Below are 16623 nucleotides of genomic sequence, written 5' to 3'. Positions count from 1 at the left end.
AATTGAATTGACCACAAATTGCATTGCTGGATTCCAACTTAAGAAAAATAATCCTTTATTTTGAGTGTCATTAACACCAGCTGGAAGTTTTAACTGTTGAAAAGAAACTGCTTTTCTCTAAATGGTTGTTTTAGTTAATTTCTCCATGTCATTTGTAATCAATTCGTCTGTTTGTCTATTTTTAAAGGGAAGATTAAGCTGTTCCTTTGTTCCTTGCATTCCTTTAATGTATTGTACACACTGTTTGGTGATAGCCTGCATGAATATTGCTTTTTTCATTATGACATTTTGCTGTTCATTCATTCATTTATTTACAGTCCTGGACCTTCCTAATGGCATATTCTAAAGCAAAGTTGAAAAGGAGTGGCGATAAAGCTTTTCCATGTTTTAGACCATTCTGGATAGGAAATTTATTGGACGAACGTATACCTATATGGACTTTACTATACGTTTCATTTAAACACATTTTAATCAGCCTAACTAGTTTCATAGGTATCCCAAACTCTATCAGAATATTGTACAATACATCCCTCTTAACTGAATCATAGGCTTTCCTGAAGTCAATGAATAGCTGATGCACTGTCTCATTGTACTCCCATTTTTTTTTTCTCCAATATCTGATGAATGCAAAAAATCTGATCTGTAGTTATTCTGTTATGTCCAAACCCACACTGATGATCCCCAATAATTTCATCTATGCATGGACTTAACCTTGAGGGAAGAATATTGGATAAAATTTTGTATGAAGTTGATAGCAGTGATATCTCCCAATAATTACTACAGCCAGTTTTATCATCCTTCTTGTGAACTGGTACAATAATAGACTCCTTCCACTGATCAGGTAATTTTTCCTTACGCCAAACAGAATTAATTAACTTGTGGTTCCTAGAACGTAATATTTTGTCTCCTGCTTGAATAAATTCTGCCGGAATTTGATCACTACCTGTTGATTTATACCATTTCAATTTTGCAATAGCACTTTCAACCTCATGAGGGCTAGGATCAGGTACTAATGGCTCTTCTGTATGGCTTTCTGTTTGCCTAACATCACTGACACTATGTACATTCAATAACTGAGAGAAGTAATTCCTCCACCTATTCAAAATGTTGTGGAAATCTATAAGCAGACCACTGTTCTCATCAGTAAGTTACTGCTAGGTTGGTAACCCTTCTTAAAGTCATTTATTCCTCTATACAGGTCTCTAATGTTCATGTTCTTACTCTTCATTTCAAGCTCATCAATTTTGTCTTTCAGATATCCCCTCTTTTTATTCCTAAAATGCCTGCTGGTTTCACATCTTATATTATTCAGATTATCCCCATTTATTTAAGGCCGTGCCATAGCTCAAGTGGTTAGTTGTTGGCTTCCCACAGCAGCGGCCATCCTGGGTCTGGTCAAGCGGGATTTGTGGTGGACACAGTGACGCTGTGGCGGGTTTACTCCGAGTACTTCGGTTTCCCCTGCTAGTCTTCATTCCACCAAATTCTCCATCATCATAATCACCCGGGCAGGCTACAATAGGCAAATCAGTGGCCGCCGTGCTGAGTGGACCTAGTTGGACTCTACCCCCCACTAAGCAAATCCCCGTTTATTTTACTTGGATCCTGTAACCATTGCAATTTGGCTTGTTTTCTTTGGTCTAATAATTTTGAGCGTCCTTCATCGAACCATGGCTTATGCTTATTCAGTTCATAATAACCTAGACTCTCCNTATATATATATGCCTTAAACAAGGCTACAATAATCAAACAAGAATATGGTCCTAGCCATATAGCGTAAATAGCCCAAAATCATTAATTAATACTGAAATTAAAATATTCTGCCAATGTGTAAAATGAATTTAGAAGAAGAAATCGTTTTAAAGCAAATCTAAATTCTTTTGTGTCATGAGGTAAGTTCTGTATACTAGATGGAAGATTATTAAAAATCTTAATTCCAAAATATTACATATTGGATAATGGAAGTTGTTATTATATCTTGTATTAATGCTATGAATCTCAGTGTTGAATTTAAATTGTTCTATGTTTTTAACCACATTCAGTAAAAGAGAAAATACATATATACTGTTACTGGAGGGGCAAAATTTTCAGTCTCTTATACAATTCCCTACAAGAGTCTCTACTTGTAGAATTAGTAATAATTCTACTTACTCTTTTCTGTAGCCTAAAAATATGAACACCATGGGGAGAATTGTCCCAGAAAATTGTACCATAAGTCATAACAGTGAAAATATGAAAAATTATTCTTATTGTTTCCTGTAACATATAATGTTTAACAGCCTTGATTGCATAACAGGATAAACATAATTTGGACACAAGCCAGTCGACATGTCCTTTCCATGACAACATATTGTCCATAATGAAGCCAAGAAATTTGGTATTAGTAAATTTAGCAATATGATTGTTACCATAGTCAATATGCATATCCATTGCATAGCTGTTCATAGTAAAAAAATTGTACAAAAATGTTTTATCAAAGTGTAGTGTCAATAAATTAGCTTTAAACCAATCATTTGTGTTTTTAAATATTTGAACAATTGTTTTTTCATAATCAATAGGGCTGGAAGTTGTAATAATTATGTTGCTATCACCTGCCAAAAGAACCGGTTTAGATTTACTAATTATAATGTTAGGCAAATCATTTATATGTGAAGGAAACAATATAGGTCTCAGAATCGATCCCTGAGGAATGCCATTATTCACTTTGCCCATCGGGAATGAATGTGCCAGTTATTAATTACAACTCTCTGGTTTCTATCTTTGAGATAGGATTTTACAAAAGCATTGTCCTTACCAACTGTTCCATAAAATTCCAGTTTAGATAATAAAATATTATAATTGACAGAGTCAAAAGCTTTCTTCAAATCACAGAAAATACAACCAACTAATATTTTGTTATTCAGCGCATTTAATATTTCATTAATTAATCTATACAGGGCTGTTTCTGTAGATGAATTACTCCTAAAACCATATTGTTCATTTACAAATATATTGTTACTTCTTATATGTTTGTGCAGTCTTTGCATATATAACCTTTTCAACAACTTTTGAAAAGGATGTTACTAATGAAATAGGTCTGTAGTTAGTCATATTAGTTTTATCTCCATTTTTAAATAGTGGTTTTATTTCTGAATATTTCAAATGACTGGGGAACACACCAGTTGTAAGAGATCTGTTACAAATATGAGTTAATGGAGAGCTAATGAAAGGCACACTGATTTTTAGAATTCTGACTGAAATTTCATCACACTCATTGGAAATTTTTTATTTTATAAAGACTTAATTATCTTTTCAGTTTCTTTAGTAGAGGTATAGTTGAATTTAATTTTAGGGAAGGGGGGTGTGAAAGCTTAAGACAGATAATTCAAATAATTGTCAGTATCAGACTATAATATGTCCAACATTTGTGATTTGGAATTGATTTTGTCAGGTATAATTAGAAAATAGTAATTAAAGAATCTGTAATCATATAATGGTTATCAATTAATTTTCCGTCAACATTTAAGGCGTGCATTATTAATTGTTCTGCCTGTTAGGATTGCCGTTCAGTGAAGTCTTGTGCAAATTTTAAATGAGCTTGAGTTGAAATGTGGTTGTCTTCATATTGTGAGTACTTTCCTGCTTTGCTCCTAGAAAAACACTCCTATGTATTTATTGCATGTGAACTTGAGTGCCAGTCTGGATATTGTGGCAGAGAATATTCCCTAATTTTTATGAATTGAATCCTTGGCATGTAGTCTGTAGCTAGGCATTTTATTGCATATTATCATCCTTTATAGTTAAATTTTTAAGAGATATGTGTTATGTGTATAAAATTAGTGACATTATTCATAGTTTAAAGAATGCACTACGTTAGTTGAAAGTGGATTTTTCTTGCATGTTTGCCGTCAACTTTAATGCATGCATTGATGTGGATAATTATGTTATTGTATGTTTGTATAATTTTTTTAGTGTGTTTCATTAAGTTGACATTTAGCATTACACTTTTGGAAGAACCTTGTAACAATGCAATGGATGCACTTAATCATGTTCCAGTTAATGCCATTTTGGAAGTAATGTATAATGTTTCTCATTTAGGTTGAAGCTGTTTTTAGAACAATTCAGAATTCCAACATGCGTTCTTAACTCTGAGCTTCCAGCTGCCATACGTTGCTTATCTGTCAATCAGTTCAACCAGGGAGTGTACGATATCATCATTGCTTCAGATGAAAAATCATTGGATGAGCCACATGCTGTGAAACATGTGGGAAAGAAAGGGTATAGATATTTATACTACTAACAAAGTAATCTCAAGCCGTCACGTATGTCAGTTTGTTAAAAATAGCCAGTGTTGTGAGGACCATCTGTGTCACCATCATCAGGATTGGATGTGGCACTGGATCCAAACTCTCCATCTGTATAAGAGCCTGTTGCCTGTGATCAAGGCTGAGCTTGAACCAGTGGAGGGCTAGTGAGTGAAGTCATAGGTTTGCTTTGCTTGGTCTTGTTTCTAGATTGGTGTATTTATATACTGCTTTATTTTAGTAGTCACCAGGTACCAGTATGACTGAAATTGTAACCCCATTACTGGTAAAAGTTTCTGGGCTGAAATCTGAGCTCAGTAAAAGGAGACTATTTCATGATAAAGGTTAATGTGACTGGAAGCTAATATGACTAAACCAGTTAAGTAGTATATTTTCCATGTTCTTATCTCTCCTGCAGTGGGACATTAACCCTTTTGCGTGGTAATTTAAATTCCGCTGCCGTGTCTCTCCGGCGGTAATATATTTAGCCGGCCATTTAAATTTTGCTCGAAAATGATTTATTCATCATTGTTCTTAAATTATATGAGATAGGAACATGAAACTTTCAATAAAATGATCTTAAAGGGGGTTTTATAACCTTACCTTATAATATGAGCGCCCGGTATCTCGGCAATGGAAGCAGTTGGTTTAGAATTTGAGCAGTGTTTGGTACGCTTTTAAGCATGAAACTTTCAGTAAAATGATCTTAAAAGATGGTTTTATAACCTTGCCTTATAATATGAGCGCCCAGTATCTCGGCAATGGAAGCAGGTGACGCTTTGAAGCATTCTTCTAAACACATGGCTAACTCACGTTCACCAGACCAATACTGTGTATCTTTTCTCTGACCCTTTTTTTTTAACCACACATCTTCTGTGCGGCCTTGCCTCCTTCCCCGTGGGGGGAATACAACAGGAAATGTCTCTCTGTAGCTTGCCAGATTAGCTGCAGTAAATTCAACCTTTAGGTTATCATAACAAGGGGTTGGTGCTTCTGCGTTTCAAATTCCTTCCATTTTGGCTGAAGCAGATGTCGTAGGGGTGACCACAGAATTCATGAAGTTATTCTAAGAACTGGCTGTTATGTAGTGCACGAAAGCAGAGCTTAGCTGGCTCAAAAAAATATTTATGGTCATCCCTCGAAACGACCACCAAGGTCAGTACGATAAAATGACGTCAGCTGGAGCGATAATACGTGAAGGAATGAGTTCTTTTCCCTCCCCCACACACACCCGTATCGTCACAGGGGGTGACCACAGTGTTCTGCCTTAATTCGTGGCGTTTTTCTAAGAATTGTCTGCTATGTACTGTGCGAAATCAATCGATATTGCAAGAATAAATTTTTGGACATCCCTCTTCTAAGAATTCTAATTGAGTGTGTTAGTGTGGCCAGCTCAGGGCAATATGATATTATAAACACAGCACATATCACGTCTCTGCTGTTTATAACTTCATAGGAAAGAAAACACGCCATTCATAACAGTTTGAACGAGGAAACTTCTACCAGAAGCAACACGAATTTGCTGCAAGACAGGCATATGTAATGATGACTTAACGCAGCTAAAGTCATGACTCATTAAATACTGTGNCTCAACCGTGTGTCATAAAATTATAAATCAAAAAGTTTATGGGAGTTCATATATCTGCATTTTTATTTATATAGCTGTTACATTTATTGTACATATATATATATATATTTTAGTAAAATTCTGTACTTTTGGCTTTATTCTCAAAAAGTATGCCACTCACATGAATTTCAGTTTCATCACAAAAGCATGTCTGACTTGTGCACATTCAGTATATGAAGTCCTGACTGGTGTCTGGTGGTTAGAGATGAAACACAATCATAGGAACTGACTGACAAAACAATCTCCATCCTAAACATAAACACATGTTTGATTATTGCTACATTTTACTGTGACCTACTGCAGCTCTGACTGCCTCATTGAAAACAGGTGTTTCTTATTGCCCTGTGAGCTGAATTTGTACTTTCTTCACAAGCTCAAGGCTACTGTGGACGAATGAACTGTGCAACAAAAGCTGTTTGTTCTTCCTAACATCAGCTGCAAAAGTGTACTCTTGTACAGACTGAAATCATCACTAAAATGATTGTGCCACCAGAAACATTGATGCGACTGTAGCGGCACATACTGTGAGGGTCTTTATAATGATGGTGTAGTTTTCAATACCCTCCCATAGTACACTTTGGAGCCATTAAAATCTTACATTCAGACACTTCATATCAACTTGTTGAACCTCGATCCCCTTTCACACCTCTGGAAGTTGGCCACCATGCGGTGACGTGTGAAACGGTGTGACACACAGGGATAACCTTCAGTTTTCACAGTTGTACTTTTTCCTCAACTTTGGCCCTTTTCATTGTCATCAAAATGAATAAACTTGAGTAGAAGGTGAAACCTCCTCTCACTGAAGAGGTCCAAAAATATGGGTGTTTATAGAATTTTCCTCCAGGAAAAATACTCTCTGGTTATCCACTTCTTGATGAAGTCCTTGTAACAGAAAGAATGCCAGCAACACTATTATTTAATTTCTGTTCATATCCTTGCAGTGATGGGTCCTAGATCTTAATTTTAGATTAGGCATATTTTCTATCAATTGCTTGGGATGCTGGTTCGTTTCTCTGTCTATTATGCAATTCCTGGCGTATAAAACCAGAATATTCCAGTGGGTTACTGGAGTCCTCTAAATCAGCATAGATGCCAGGCTTTGCAGAGAAAAAAACTGTGGTTGGTCAGCACCTGACTTTTCCCATATGCCATGCTGCATGCTGCTCTTGTCACTGACATTTTCTGCTCATCAGAGCTGACACTCTGTTCACCACATGACAAAATTTTCACATTTATTTCACTGTCACTACTGTATTTGCTTTCAGAAATATCACTATATTTATTCTCTTGCGAAAGTTCATATAACACCCCATCACTTACACACATCTTCTTGCTTNATTTGCTTTCAGAAATATCACTATATTTATTCTCTTGCGAAAGTTCATATAACACCCCATCACTTACACACATCTTCTTGCTTGGGCCTGCCAAAATGTTTACTTGCAAAAACTTGAACACAGGACAGCTATCAAGCAATCATCACCTTCCTGTCACACTGTGAAGTAACTAGAAGATGTAGCAAGCACAATGTAGAAATTTGCATTGCTGACTATCATTATATCTACAATGGTGTAGTTGGAAACATGCATGGCATGTAGAGACGTCATACCTACTACGATACAGAGTACCACATGACGTGTTGTCATAACCACTTAACTGGCAAGTGTATATATTTAAATTCCTGCCCCAGTTAATTCTGTGCATTCATATTGTAATGGTCCATGTAAGTTTAGGCATTGTGGGTGTTTCAGGACAGAAGTCTTGTTCACTTCTCTAGAGTTGGTTTCAGGAATTGATTTTTCCCACACATTGAATGGCATTGATGTAGGAGATATTGACCTCTGCCACAACTTCACAAATCATATGTCATTAGTAATGAGAGAAACTGATTTGTCGGTGTATTATGTTGATGGTTAGTTGGATAAATCATGGTTTTTCATGGAAATTTTGTAATTGTAGTCTGCATGGTGACTTATGCAGTAAACTCCCAGTTACCTAGAATTCTCATCCAACTGGTAAAATAGTCAGAAAAAGATTTGTCACTTGTTATAAAATTGTTGACAAACAAATTAGCAATTTACATTTGTTCACCTATCACATGTTGGTTTTCCCAGCCACTAGCAGTGCTACCTGTCATCCCCCTGACACAGGTGCCACTGCAGTATAGGCAAATTGAATTTGTGTTTGCATTGTGGCATATATATATCTGAATTCTTTGTCCCATCAATGTGCAATGTTGGCTAGGAAGAACTGAAGTGAAAATGTGTTGGTTTCACTGTATTGGGTTTCTGTAATAGTTTTTCTCATGCAAGTGGCACACCCATTCCCTATGTATGATGGATAATGGGGAGTTTACTGTAGTTGTGCATGTTTCTTATGCATATTTTTATTTTTTTTCAGGAAGCGTAAGAAAGATAAAGAATTTGGTGTTGCAAGAGGTATTGATTTTCAGTTTGTGTCAAATATAATCAACTTTGATTTCCCACCCGATATTGACTCTTATATTCACAGAGTTGGGCGGACTGCTAGGGGTAAACACCAAGTAAGTGAACAGTCTGTAAATGTCTGTTACCTTTATGTGCTAGAGAGCTTTCCTAAAAAAAATTGAATTTTCTTGAATCTCAAAGGCCTGGAATATAGGATTCCATAAAATGTTAAAGATGGAAAAGGAGAAGAAGTGCATGTTGAAGTCTGTGATGAAGTGTTCATAGTGTTCACTGGGAGAAGTGAATTAAAGGGGATTTTTGTATGCAAATATGTTTCAAAGTTCAGATACATAAACATGTGATGATTTGGGAATTGTTCTCTGTTTGTTTATTTATTAAAGTTTATTTTTTATATTCCCATTTACTTGGTTGAAATGTATAGTTTTACAAGTTTCCTATCCTTTCAGGAGAGAAATGTTTTGGAAACATCCTACAAAGCTTCAGGTGAATAAGTAAGGGCAGGAGAAGCATGTCTCCTGAAGGAAGAGGTTTTTTTTATTGCTAGTGGGGTGGGACTAAGTCCCTTGTACTGCGTCCACTTCTGGCCTATTGTACCAGCCTCAGATGATAGGTGAGGGTGATTGTGGAGCAATTGTTGGAATGAAGATTGACAGGGGAAACCGAAGTACTCAGAGAGATCCTGCCCCAGCGCCACTTTGTCCACCTCAAATCCTACTTGACCAGACCCAGAATCGAACCCAGGCTGCTCTGGTGGGAAGCCAAAGGAAGAGGTTTGTGGAATAGTACATTTTGGGATCAAATTAAAGGATGTTTTTCGTTACAGGGTACAGCTTTATCATTTGTAAGCATAAGGGAACGCCCTTTAATGGAAGAAGTTGAAAGTCATCTGAGAAGTGGCTGTTCTGAAGAAGAAAAAGTTTTCAGGTTAGTCATACAGAAAACCACTTCATATGTTTTCATTATGCTGTCTAGCTGATAATGATAATCCTGAATGCAGAAGAGCTCTGGAATTCTTCCTGATTCTTTGTCACTGCAAAGCTGAACACCTTCAGTGGAATGGGAATTTTCTTGTTTTTGGTATGCAACGTATGGTCATTTCTGTTATGGTAAAATAAGTTATTTTATTCATTCTTGGCACTCCACATATTGGATCAGTTTGGTTTTCGCATTCCAGCTCTGCATCTGTTCAAGTGTTTAAAAAACTGTTAACACTAATAACACCCTGAAACTGGGAGGTATCTGTTGTTAAAATTTTCTGTCCTTTGTATGTTTATTTCAGTTGTAGCATTGAGTTGAATGAAGTAAAGAAAAGCCACTGAAGTTAGAAGCTTAGAGGTGATAGAACAGTGAAAATAACAGCGAAAATTTGCATTGCTGTTGTGGGCTCTATATACACATTTGTAAACATCAATGTTGAATTAGTACTGCCATTTTTTTTAGGTAGTGCAAGCTTTCTGGCACTAGTACCACCACCAGATAGACAGTGGTAACAGAAAATTGTGGAACAGAGTCGTCGAGATGCTGGTCAAGAAATTCCTTGCCTTTTACGGAATCCAAAAGTCCATTACTGCATTTACAAGACCCCATTAATGGAACCTGTCTGGAGGGTGACTCCAGTCCAGACCCTCACACCTTATTTCTTTTAGATCCACTTTAATATATACCTTCCATATACACCTAGGTCTCCCAGATGATTTCTTGCCTAGGTTTTCCACTTAAATTTTATATGCATTTCTCATGTTCATACATGCTGCATGTCCAGCCCATCTGAAAGTTCTAACAACATAAATAAAAAAATCTTTCATTTTCTGTAGCAGCAGAAATACAGAAAACAGACTTCTTTCAGACATTACCATTGTCAAAAATGATGCAAGCTTTCTTACAAAACCACTGTTAGTACCATAATTAGCCCCTTGTTTCTGTTACTTAAACTCTATGGTATAAGTGACCACAAAACTACATGAGGTAGCTTTTTGGCCTTTCGCTTTTGCCATGAATCCAGCTGTGTTATGGCACATGGGTAACTCTTGCCAGCACTCATTCCCTATATATGCAGATTCAGTTTGTTCCCCAATAAACTGGATGATAAATCAGTTAAATTGTTATAGTCTTTGCCTTTGCATATGTGTTTATGATATCAAACCACCTTACATTGTTTTCTAGAGCATACCAGTTTAAACTGGAAGAAGTTGAAGGATTTCGTTACCGATCGAGGGATGCATGGCGAGCTGTTACAAGAATTGCAGTACGAGAGGCACGTCTTAAGGAAATCAAACAAGAAGTATTAAACTGTGAAAAGCTAAAGGTGTGTTTTTAATGAATGAGTGGTGAATGAATGAACGAGCTGTATGCTGCTGAATATGAATACATGAATTAGATTCAAGTGTTCATTGTTTGGCATCTTGTTGGCGATTTATGTATGTAATTCTCCCTTGAACGCCGCAAGTACAGTATTATTTATGGTAGTGGAATTGTATTTCAAATTTTCATCTTACAGAAAACTAGATGGACTTAAATTCTTTAGTTCTTTTCTATTCCTTCATTTGTTAAAATAGTCACATTTTAATACTGAGAAGATTAATCATGTGAGAGAAAAGTGTTACTTTCATTCATTTCTGCATAATTTATGAAGGTCACGAACCCTGCTGTATAATTCCCCATATCTGACACATGAAATGATAGTTTGAATTCCTTGACTGCACTGAATATACAGTAGTAAAGCACCAAATGTAACATGTTTGGCAAGGGAATCACTTTGACCACAAAAGAGATTTTTTGTTTATGGCAGCATGCTATCCAGCACCTGCATTCAGTTTCCTAGAAGCGCTGCCCATATCTACTGAGTAAGAAGGAATCAGCGAATGAGAAGCAAAATAATGGCGTGCAAAACTATACTCACTCTGTGACACAGTAGTAGTTACTCTTAATCTGAAAGAGAGGTGGAGTTTATTTTGTTTTATGCTCAAGATATATACAATTGATGGAGTGTATGTTAAAAAGATGCAGCCTTTTCTGCACTTTTAGGCTATCTTGGATGTTTAGAAAATACATGTAAGAGTGAAGAAAATCATTCGTAGTGCAGTAAGTGTGCAGTGCTCTTTAACCTGTAGATATGTTCATCTTGTTTCCTAGTAGGGCACTAATCATCCTGACCATGCCTCAGACTTCCCAGCCAGGGTCTATATGAGCAGAAGGATCGCTGTATAGTTTGGTATTCATAGATAGGTACCACTGTTTCAGTGGTCTTTAGTCTTCCTTGGCTAGATGATGGATGCAGCTGGTTGCTCTAAGAAGTCTTTGCTTGTATGAGTATTAAGGGAATAAGTAAGAAATGCTTGTATGAGTACATATATTAACATAATTATTTGTTTCGCCTGAACACAGAGCTATTTCGTAGATAATCCACGGGATCTTCAGTTGCTGCGCCATGACAAAGCTCTTCATACAGTAAAAATACAGCCACACTTAGCAGACGTACCTGAATACATTGTCCCATCTGCCCTCAAGTCCCTAGCTGGTGTTTCAAGACCACGTAAAAGATACTTTGATAAGATGTCTGGTTCTGCTGGAACTTCCAAGGTCAAAGCCCATTATGAAGTAAGTATGAAACATTTAAGGAGTGTAATGTAATAAGCAGAATACAATTTGTGTATGTGTGCACATGTGTATATGTGTGTGTGCATGTATTAGTCACACTGGAAAATATTCCATGGGGAGAAACTGTGTTACGTCATCTTGTGATTGAAAACAATCAGTAAGTGTACTGATGTAATGAAACATAGTTCTACTAAAATCACTGTTCATTGGAAAATATAGGTAAGTGAATTAGATAGCAAGTTTGAAGTTCTATGGTAGTCATATTTTCAGGGAGAGTGTGTTTCATGAATCGAAGCTGATTATTAAATTTTGAATGAAGTAATGGATTGTAACCTCACATTTACTGTAATGGAATTTGTGACTTCTTGCATATTAATTAGGTTCCTTTCAGGCATACTGATTGTGTGTTATTTAAAGTGTTTATTGTCCTCCAGAAAGTATATGAAAATGGACTTTCCTCCAATATATACATTATTAGACTGTGATATTTATTATGGTTTCTCTTCTTGATGTGCTTTTACCTAATGCCTGGATTTAATTTGCCTAAAATCCCACTCATTCTGTTACTTGCCATGCCTATGCCTGAATGTTCAGGAAATTGTGACTGCTGACATCCAATTGAAGTATAATATTCCTGTTTTTGAGCTGTGGAAGAGCATAATTTTGCAATATGGCTACGAATGAGGGAGTGGAATTATACTCCACCATTCTTAACCTTGGCTGTAGATGGAGATCAGTGGTCATCTTCATGCCTTGGCCACTTTACCTCAGGGGACACTGCCCCCAGTATCCATTGGATAGGAGGCCAGGTGGTCCCTAGAGGCAGTCTGGACACTGTGGAGAAGAGAAAAATCTTTCCCCTATCCATGAATTGAACCCCAGCTTTCCAGCCTATATCCCATTGCTATATCAACTAAGCTATCCCAACTCCTACAGTGGAAGATAGATTAATTGCTGTGACTAATAAGCAGTTGTAAATGTAATGTGTAAATATATTTGATGAAATATGCTGCTAATTATAAAATATGTAATGTAGGTTGCTGTGTATTTTACAGGCAAAGAAAAGGAATCCCCTGTCATGTATGGAATTTTCTGGATTTAAGAAGAAACGGTGATTCGCCAGACTTCTGTAAATGTTTAAGGAAATCAGTCAACTTTGTATCATTGGTTCTTATTCTTAGACATAATGTCTGAACTGTCTATAAAATAAGTGAATCAGGCATCTTTTGCAGTCAGTTCATTATCACCTAAATTTGGAGTTACAAACCAGTATTTTAATGGATGGCTAATGGGCTGTTGCAAAGAAGAGTTTGAGAAATGTTTTGTTCAGTTAATAAAATGTTACCTGAATATTTTGATTAATTTTTAAGTGAAATTTTACCTCATATACCAGTTTATTTTGGCCAACATTACAGAGACAGTCTCAGGGTCCATGAGCAGGAAATGGATGTGATAGGTAACCACTTTTGTTTGGTTTGTATATATTTGGAGATATGTTTAAGACCTGCATACCAAGCAGTTCACAGAATCATCTCAGCAGCATCAAGCTTATCATTATTACACCTGAAAAGTAAAGTCAGATTTACTTATGTGACATGCTCAATGAACATTGCCTAACTTCTGGGTAGCAGCAGTGAGCTCAGAGATGCTGACCTGAGTTTACACTTACTCTGTCCAGTACTCTTTCATAGGTCAGTGGTTGTCCTAGGAGAAGGAACCTCATTGGATATCTAAATTTATATAAATTAATCATTACATAATTCTATGATGATGGAATAATGGAGAAAGATGGTCTTCAAAATGTTGGACTTTGCTCAAACATATGTAATATCCAAAGATATTTCATTCCATTTGGCCTACTTTCCACACTTGCTCTTAGGTCATACATTACTGATGTACTTCTCAGATTTTGACCACCTTGTGTACACTTACATTAAGTGTAAGGTGGCCCATACATGTATGAGTCTGGCTCATTCTCCTCGATTTGATTATTTTATTTTGTTACTATTGTTCCCTGAACTCCACAATATTTTGAAACGATTTAACTGTCTTTTTTTTATTTCATACTTGAACTTCTTCTGCATTTACTTCTAGACCAACCTCCATCTCACGCTTCTTATTCTTTGTGGTGGTTATGTTTTCCTACCAGTTACTAGTGCATTAGTCTGGTCCCAAGGCAAAGTCCAAATATTACAAATCTTTTAAGGGTGCTGGAGTAGCTGTCAGTATAGCAATTTTGCTATGGGCTTGAAAACTGAGAGAAGTTGGGGTTCAATTTCTGGTAGTGGATAGATTTTTTTCTCTTCTCTGTATCATTCTGACTGGTTCTGGGGTCCACCCAGCCACCTATCCAGTGGGTACTGGGAGCGTTTTCCTGGAAGGTAAAGCAGTTGGGGCATGAAGCCGACCACCCACCTCCATCTAGTGCCAAGATCAAGAATGGTGGTGCTGTAACTCCGCTCTCCCATACATCTTCATAGTGTGGTGCTTAATTAAACACAAACTTAACCTTATCCAGTAAATTAACATCTTTAGCATAAAGTTAATACATGCTACTACTGAATCTAGTATGATGTTTGGACTCTATGACATCACTGCTTTTCAAAAGTATTAAAGCACATTTCCATTATTTAATTTATTGACAACAAAATTTTTCTATATACAGTAACTTATAAACATTGTTGATTGTAGTGTATATAACATTTTACTTTGTATATAATTATAAATTTGAGTCTAAATAAAGCACCCAGTTCACATTGCAAATTACAGAATAATTTTCTCAAGCAGTATCAACTTACAAAACACAGAATTTACATAAAAGTATGTCTACATTCAATGCAAGTACTCTTCATTCAACAGCCATAGTGACAATGGTCTGTGTATAACATTCAGTGAAATGTAGGTAGCTAGAAAAGCCTTTAGACACAAGTGACTTAACAGTATTTCAACAATTACATCCTCTCATTGTATCCAGCCCCTCCTATGAACATTCCATCCTGGAAGTAAAGGTACTGCTCAATTTATGGTACAGCCACGTTTTATGTAGAGCTGTGCCTAATATAACATTGCTCTGCATGGTGTTTTTTTGCACTGCTGAAGAAATAGAATGTGTATTTGGAAATTGTCATTCTTTCTAACACACTGGTGTTCCACTTGGCTTTTCTCACTTGCAAAACTTCTGTACTAGGGCAAGGGCTGGTGCTATAAAGACCCCTGCCCTTCAGATGGACTGGTTAGGCTTTTGTTGCCATGTGATACCATGGTATCGCTTCTCAGTCCTTGATATGCAACTGTCTTTTTCACATTTACTGCATTTACAGCACACTTAAGCTCTTGCTGCATGAACATTTCCCAGAAAGCTATTTCTTGAAGCTGTCCATTGTGTCAAGGATGAATCTACAAGTGAGCAGATGCTCTCAAGAATCAACGATGGTCAAGATGGAAATCTATATGGATAAAAAGATAACACTATCCCTGTAACAGGCTGTGGAGGCCCATAAGGTTGTGAGATGTCAAGGCTCTCACATTGTTAGTTGGCTCACAAGTGACAGTAAGGTTGTCAGCCTTATGTGCTGACCACCCTTTACCCCCCAGGAAGATACCTGCTACTCATTTCTGTTAGAGGCTGAGTCAACCCCCAGGGCGATAGTGAGACTGGAAGGATTAGATCAATTTAAAAATCGGATGACATCAGGAATCAAACCTTCCAGTTCTTAGTGTAGAGCCTCAACCACGCTACTGTATGCCCAATCTATATGAATAGAATATCTTAATAAGAAAATGCCTGTAAATGAGCAGATTACCTAACACAGTCAAATATAAAGCAAATAGGACAAGGTCACCTGACTTTTATTTTCAAAAATCACCATCTGCTGCTGAATACCTGTCAATATCAACCATAGTGGTCAGCTTTAAACAGCTGTCCCATCGCCTCATGATTCTTTTGAATGCTCCAGAACAATCCAAAATGAAGACAGGTAAATAATATTACAAAATTGTTTTATACTTAATAAAATTTTCTCTAAAATGGTCAGTAAAATCTATGAAAGCATAAATTTATTTTTTAAATGAAAGTTACATTTATGTGATAAAAATTGACATTTATTCTCTAAAATATTTAATACAAAGCATGATCTAAGATGATTAGATAAGAAAAAAAAAAAGGTAATTTATTTTACTGTCTTTACATGTTTTGGCCCATATGGGTCATCTTCAGAAGGCATACATTAAAAAATGCTTTGAAATTATAATGTGTGCCTTCTGAATGGGCCAAAATGTGTAAAGGAAGTAAAATGAATTACCTCATATGTGTTACTCAGTAATGGTTAACATATACCAAAATAAAATGTGTTACATAATTCTTTCCTTTGGAATGTTCAATTACATAGGCGAATTTTTCAATTTGAATGTTGTATCTATATATTTTTAATTTGTAATGTGTACAACTTTGATTGTAAAGCTCACTTGTTCCCAATTTCAATTCTTCACAGTAGAAATTCATCCCCACCTTTTATGTTGCATTAACATAAGAAAAACTAACAGGAATGCATCCCCAGATATTACATTACAGGAAACACTGCTTCATTGTCCATTCTGCTTTTATGGAACCTATCCCCAGTGTTAAGTGGCATATAATTGTATATACAGCATCTTAAAGGGTTCAAAACTG

The 16623-nt window shown here is 36.4% G+C and overlaps 1 protein-coding gene across 1 annotated transcript in view; it reads left to right on the top strand.

The window, feature by feature from the left end:
- The window catches only part of LOC111867275 (probable ATP-dependent RNA helicase DDX56), a 26168-nt gene extending 12864 nt beyond the window's left edge, over positions 1 to 13304 (top strand). Inside the window, exons 6-11 of the mRNA XM_023856981.2 lie at positions 4078 to 4257; positions 8311 to 8452; positions 9181 to 9281; positions 10521 to 10662; positions 11742 to 11954; positions 13010 to 13304. Of these exons, the coding sequence (XP_023712749.1) occupies positions 4078 to 4257; positions 8311 to 8452; positions 9181 to 9281; positions 10521 to 10662; positions 11742 to 11954; positions 13010 to 13069 (838 nt within the window). The 3' untranslated portion in view covers positions 13070 to 13304. The remainder of the gene's footprint in view (positions 1 to 4077; positions 4258 to 8310; positions 8453 to 9180; positions 9282 to 10520; positions 10663 to 11741; positions 11955 to 13009) is intronic.
- Positions 13305 to 16623: the final 3319 nt, after the last annotated feature.

Source organism: Cryptotermes secundus, unplaced genomic scaffold, assembly GCF_002891405.2.
Source record: "Cryptotermes secundus unplaced genomic scaffold, Csec_1.0 scaffold1475, whole genome shotgun sequence".
NCBI lineage: Eukaryota > Metazoa > Arthropoda > Insecta > Blattodea > Kalotermitidae > Cryptotermes > Cryptotermes secundus.
This window is presented reverse-complemented; position numbering and strand designations above follow the sequence as displayed.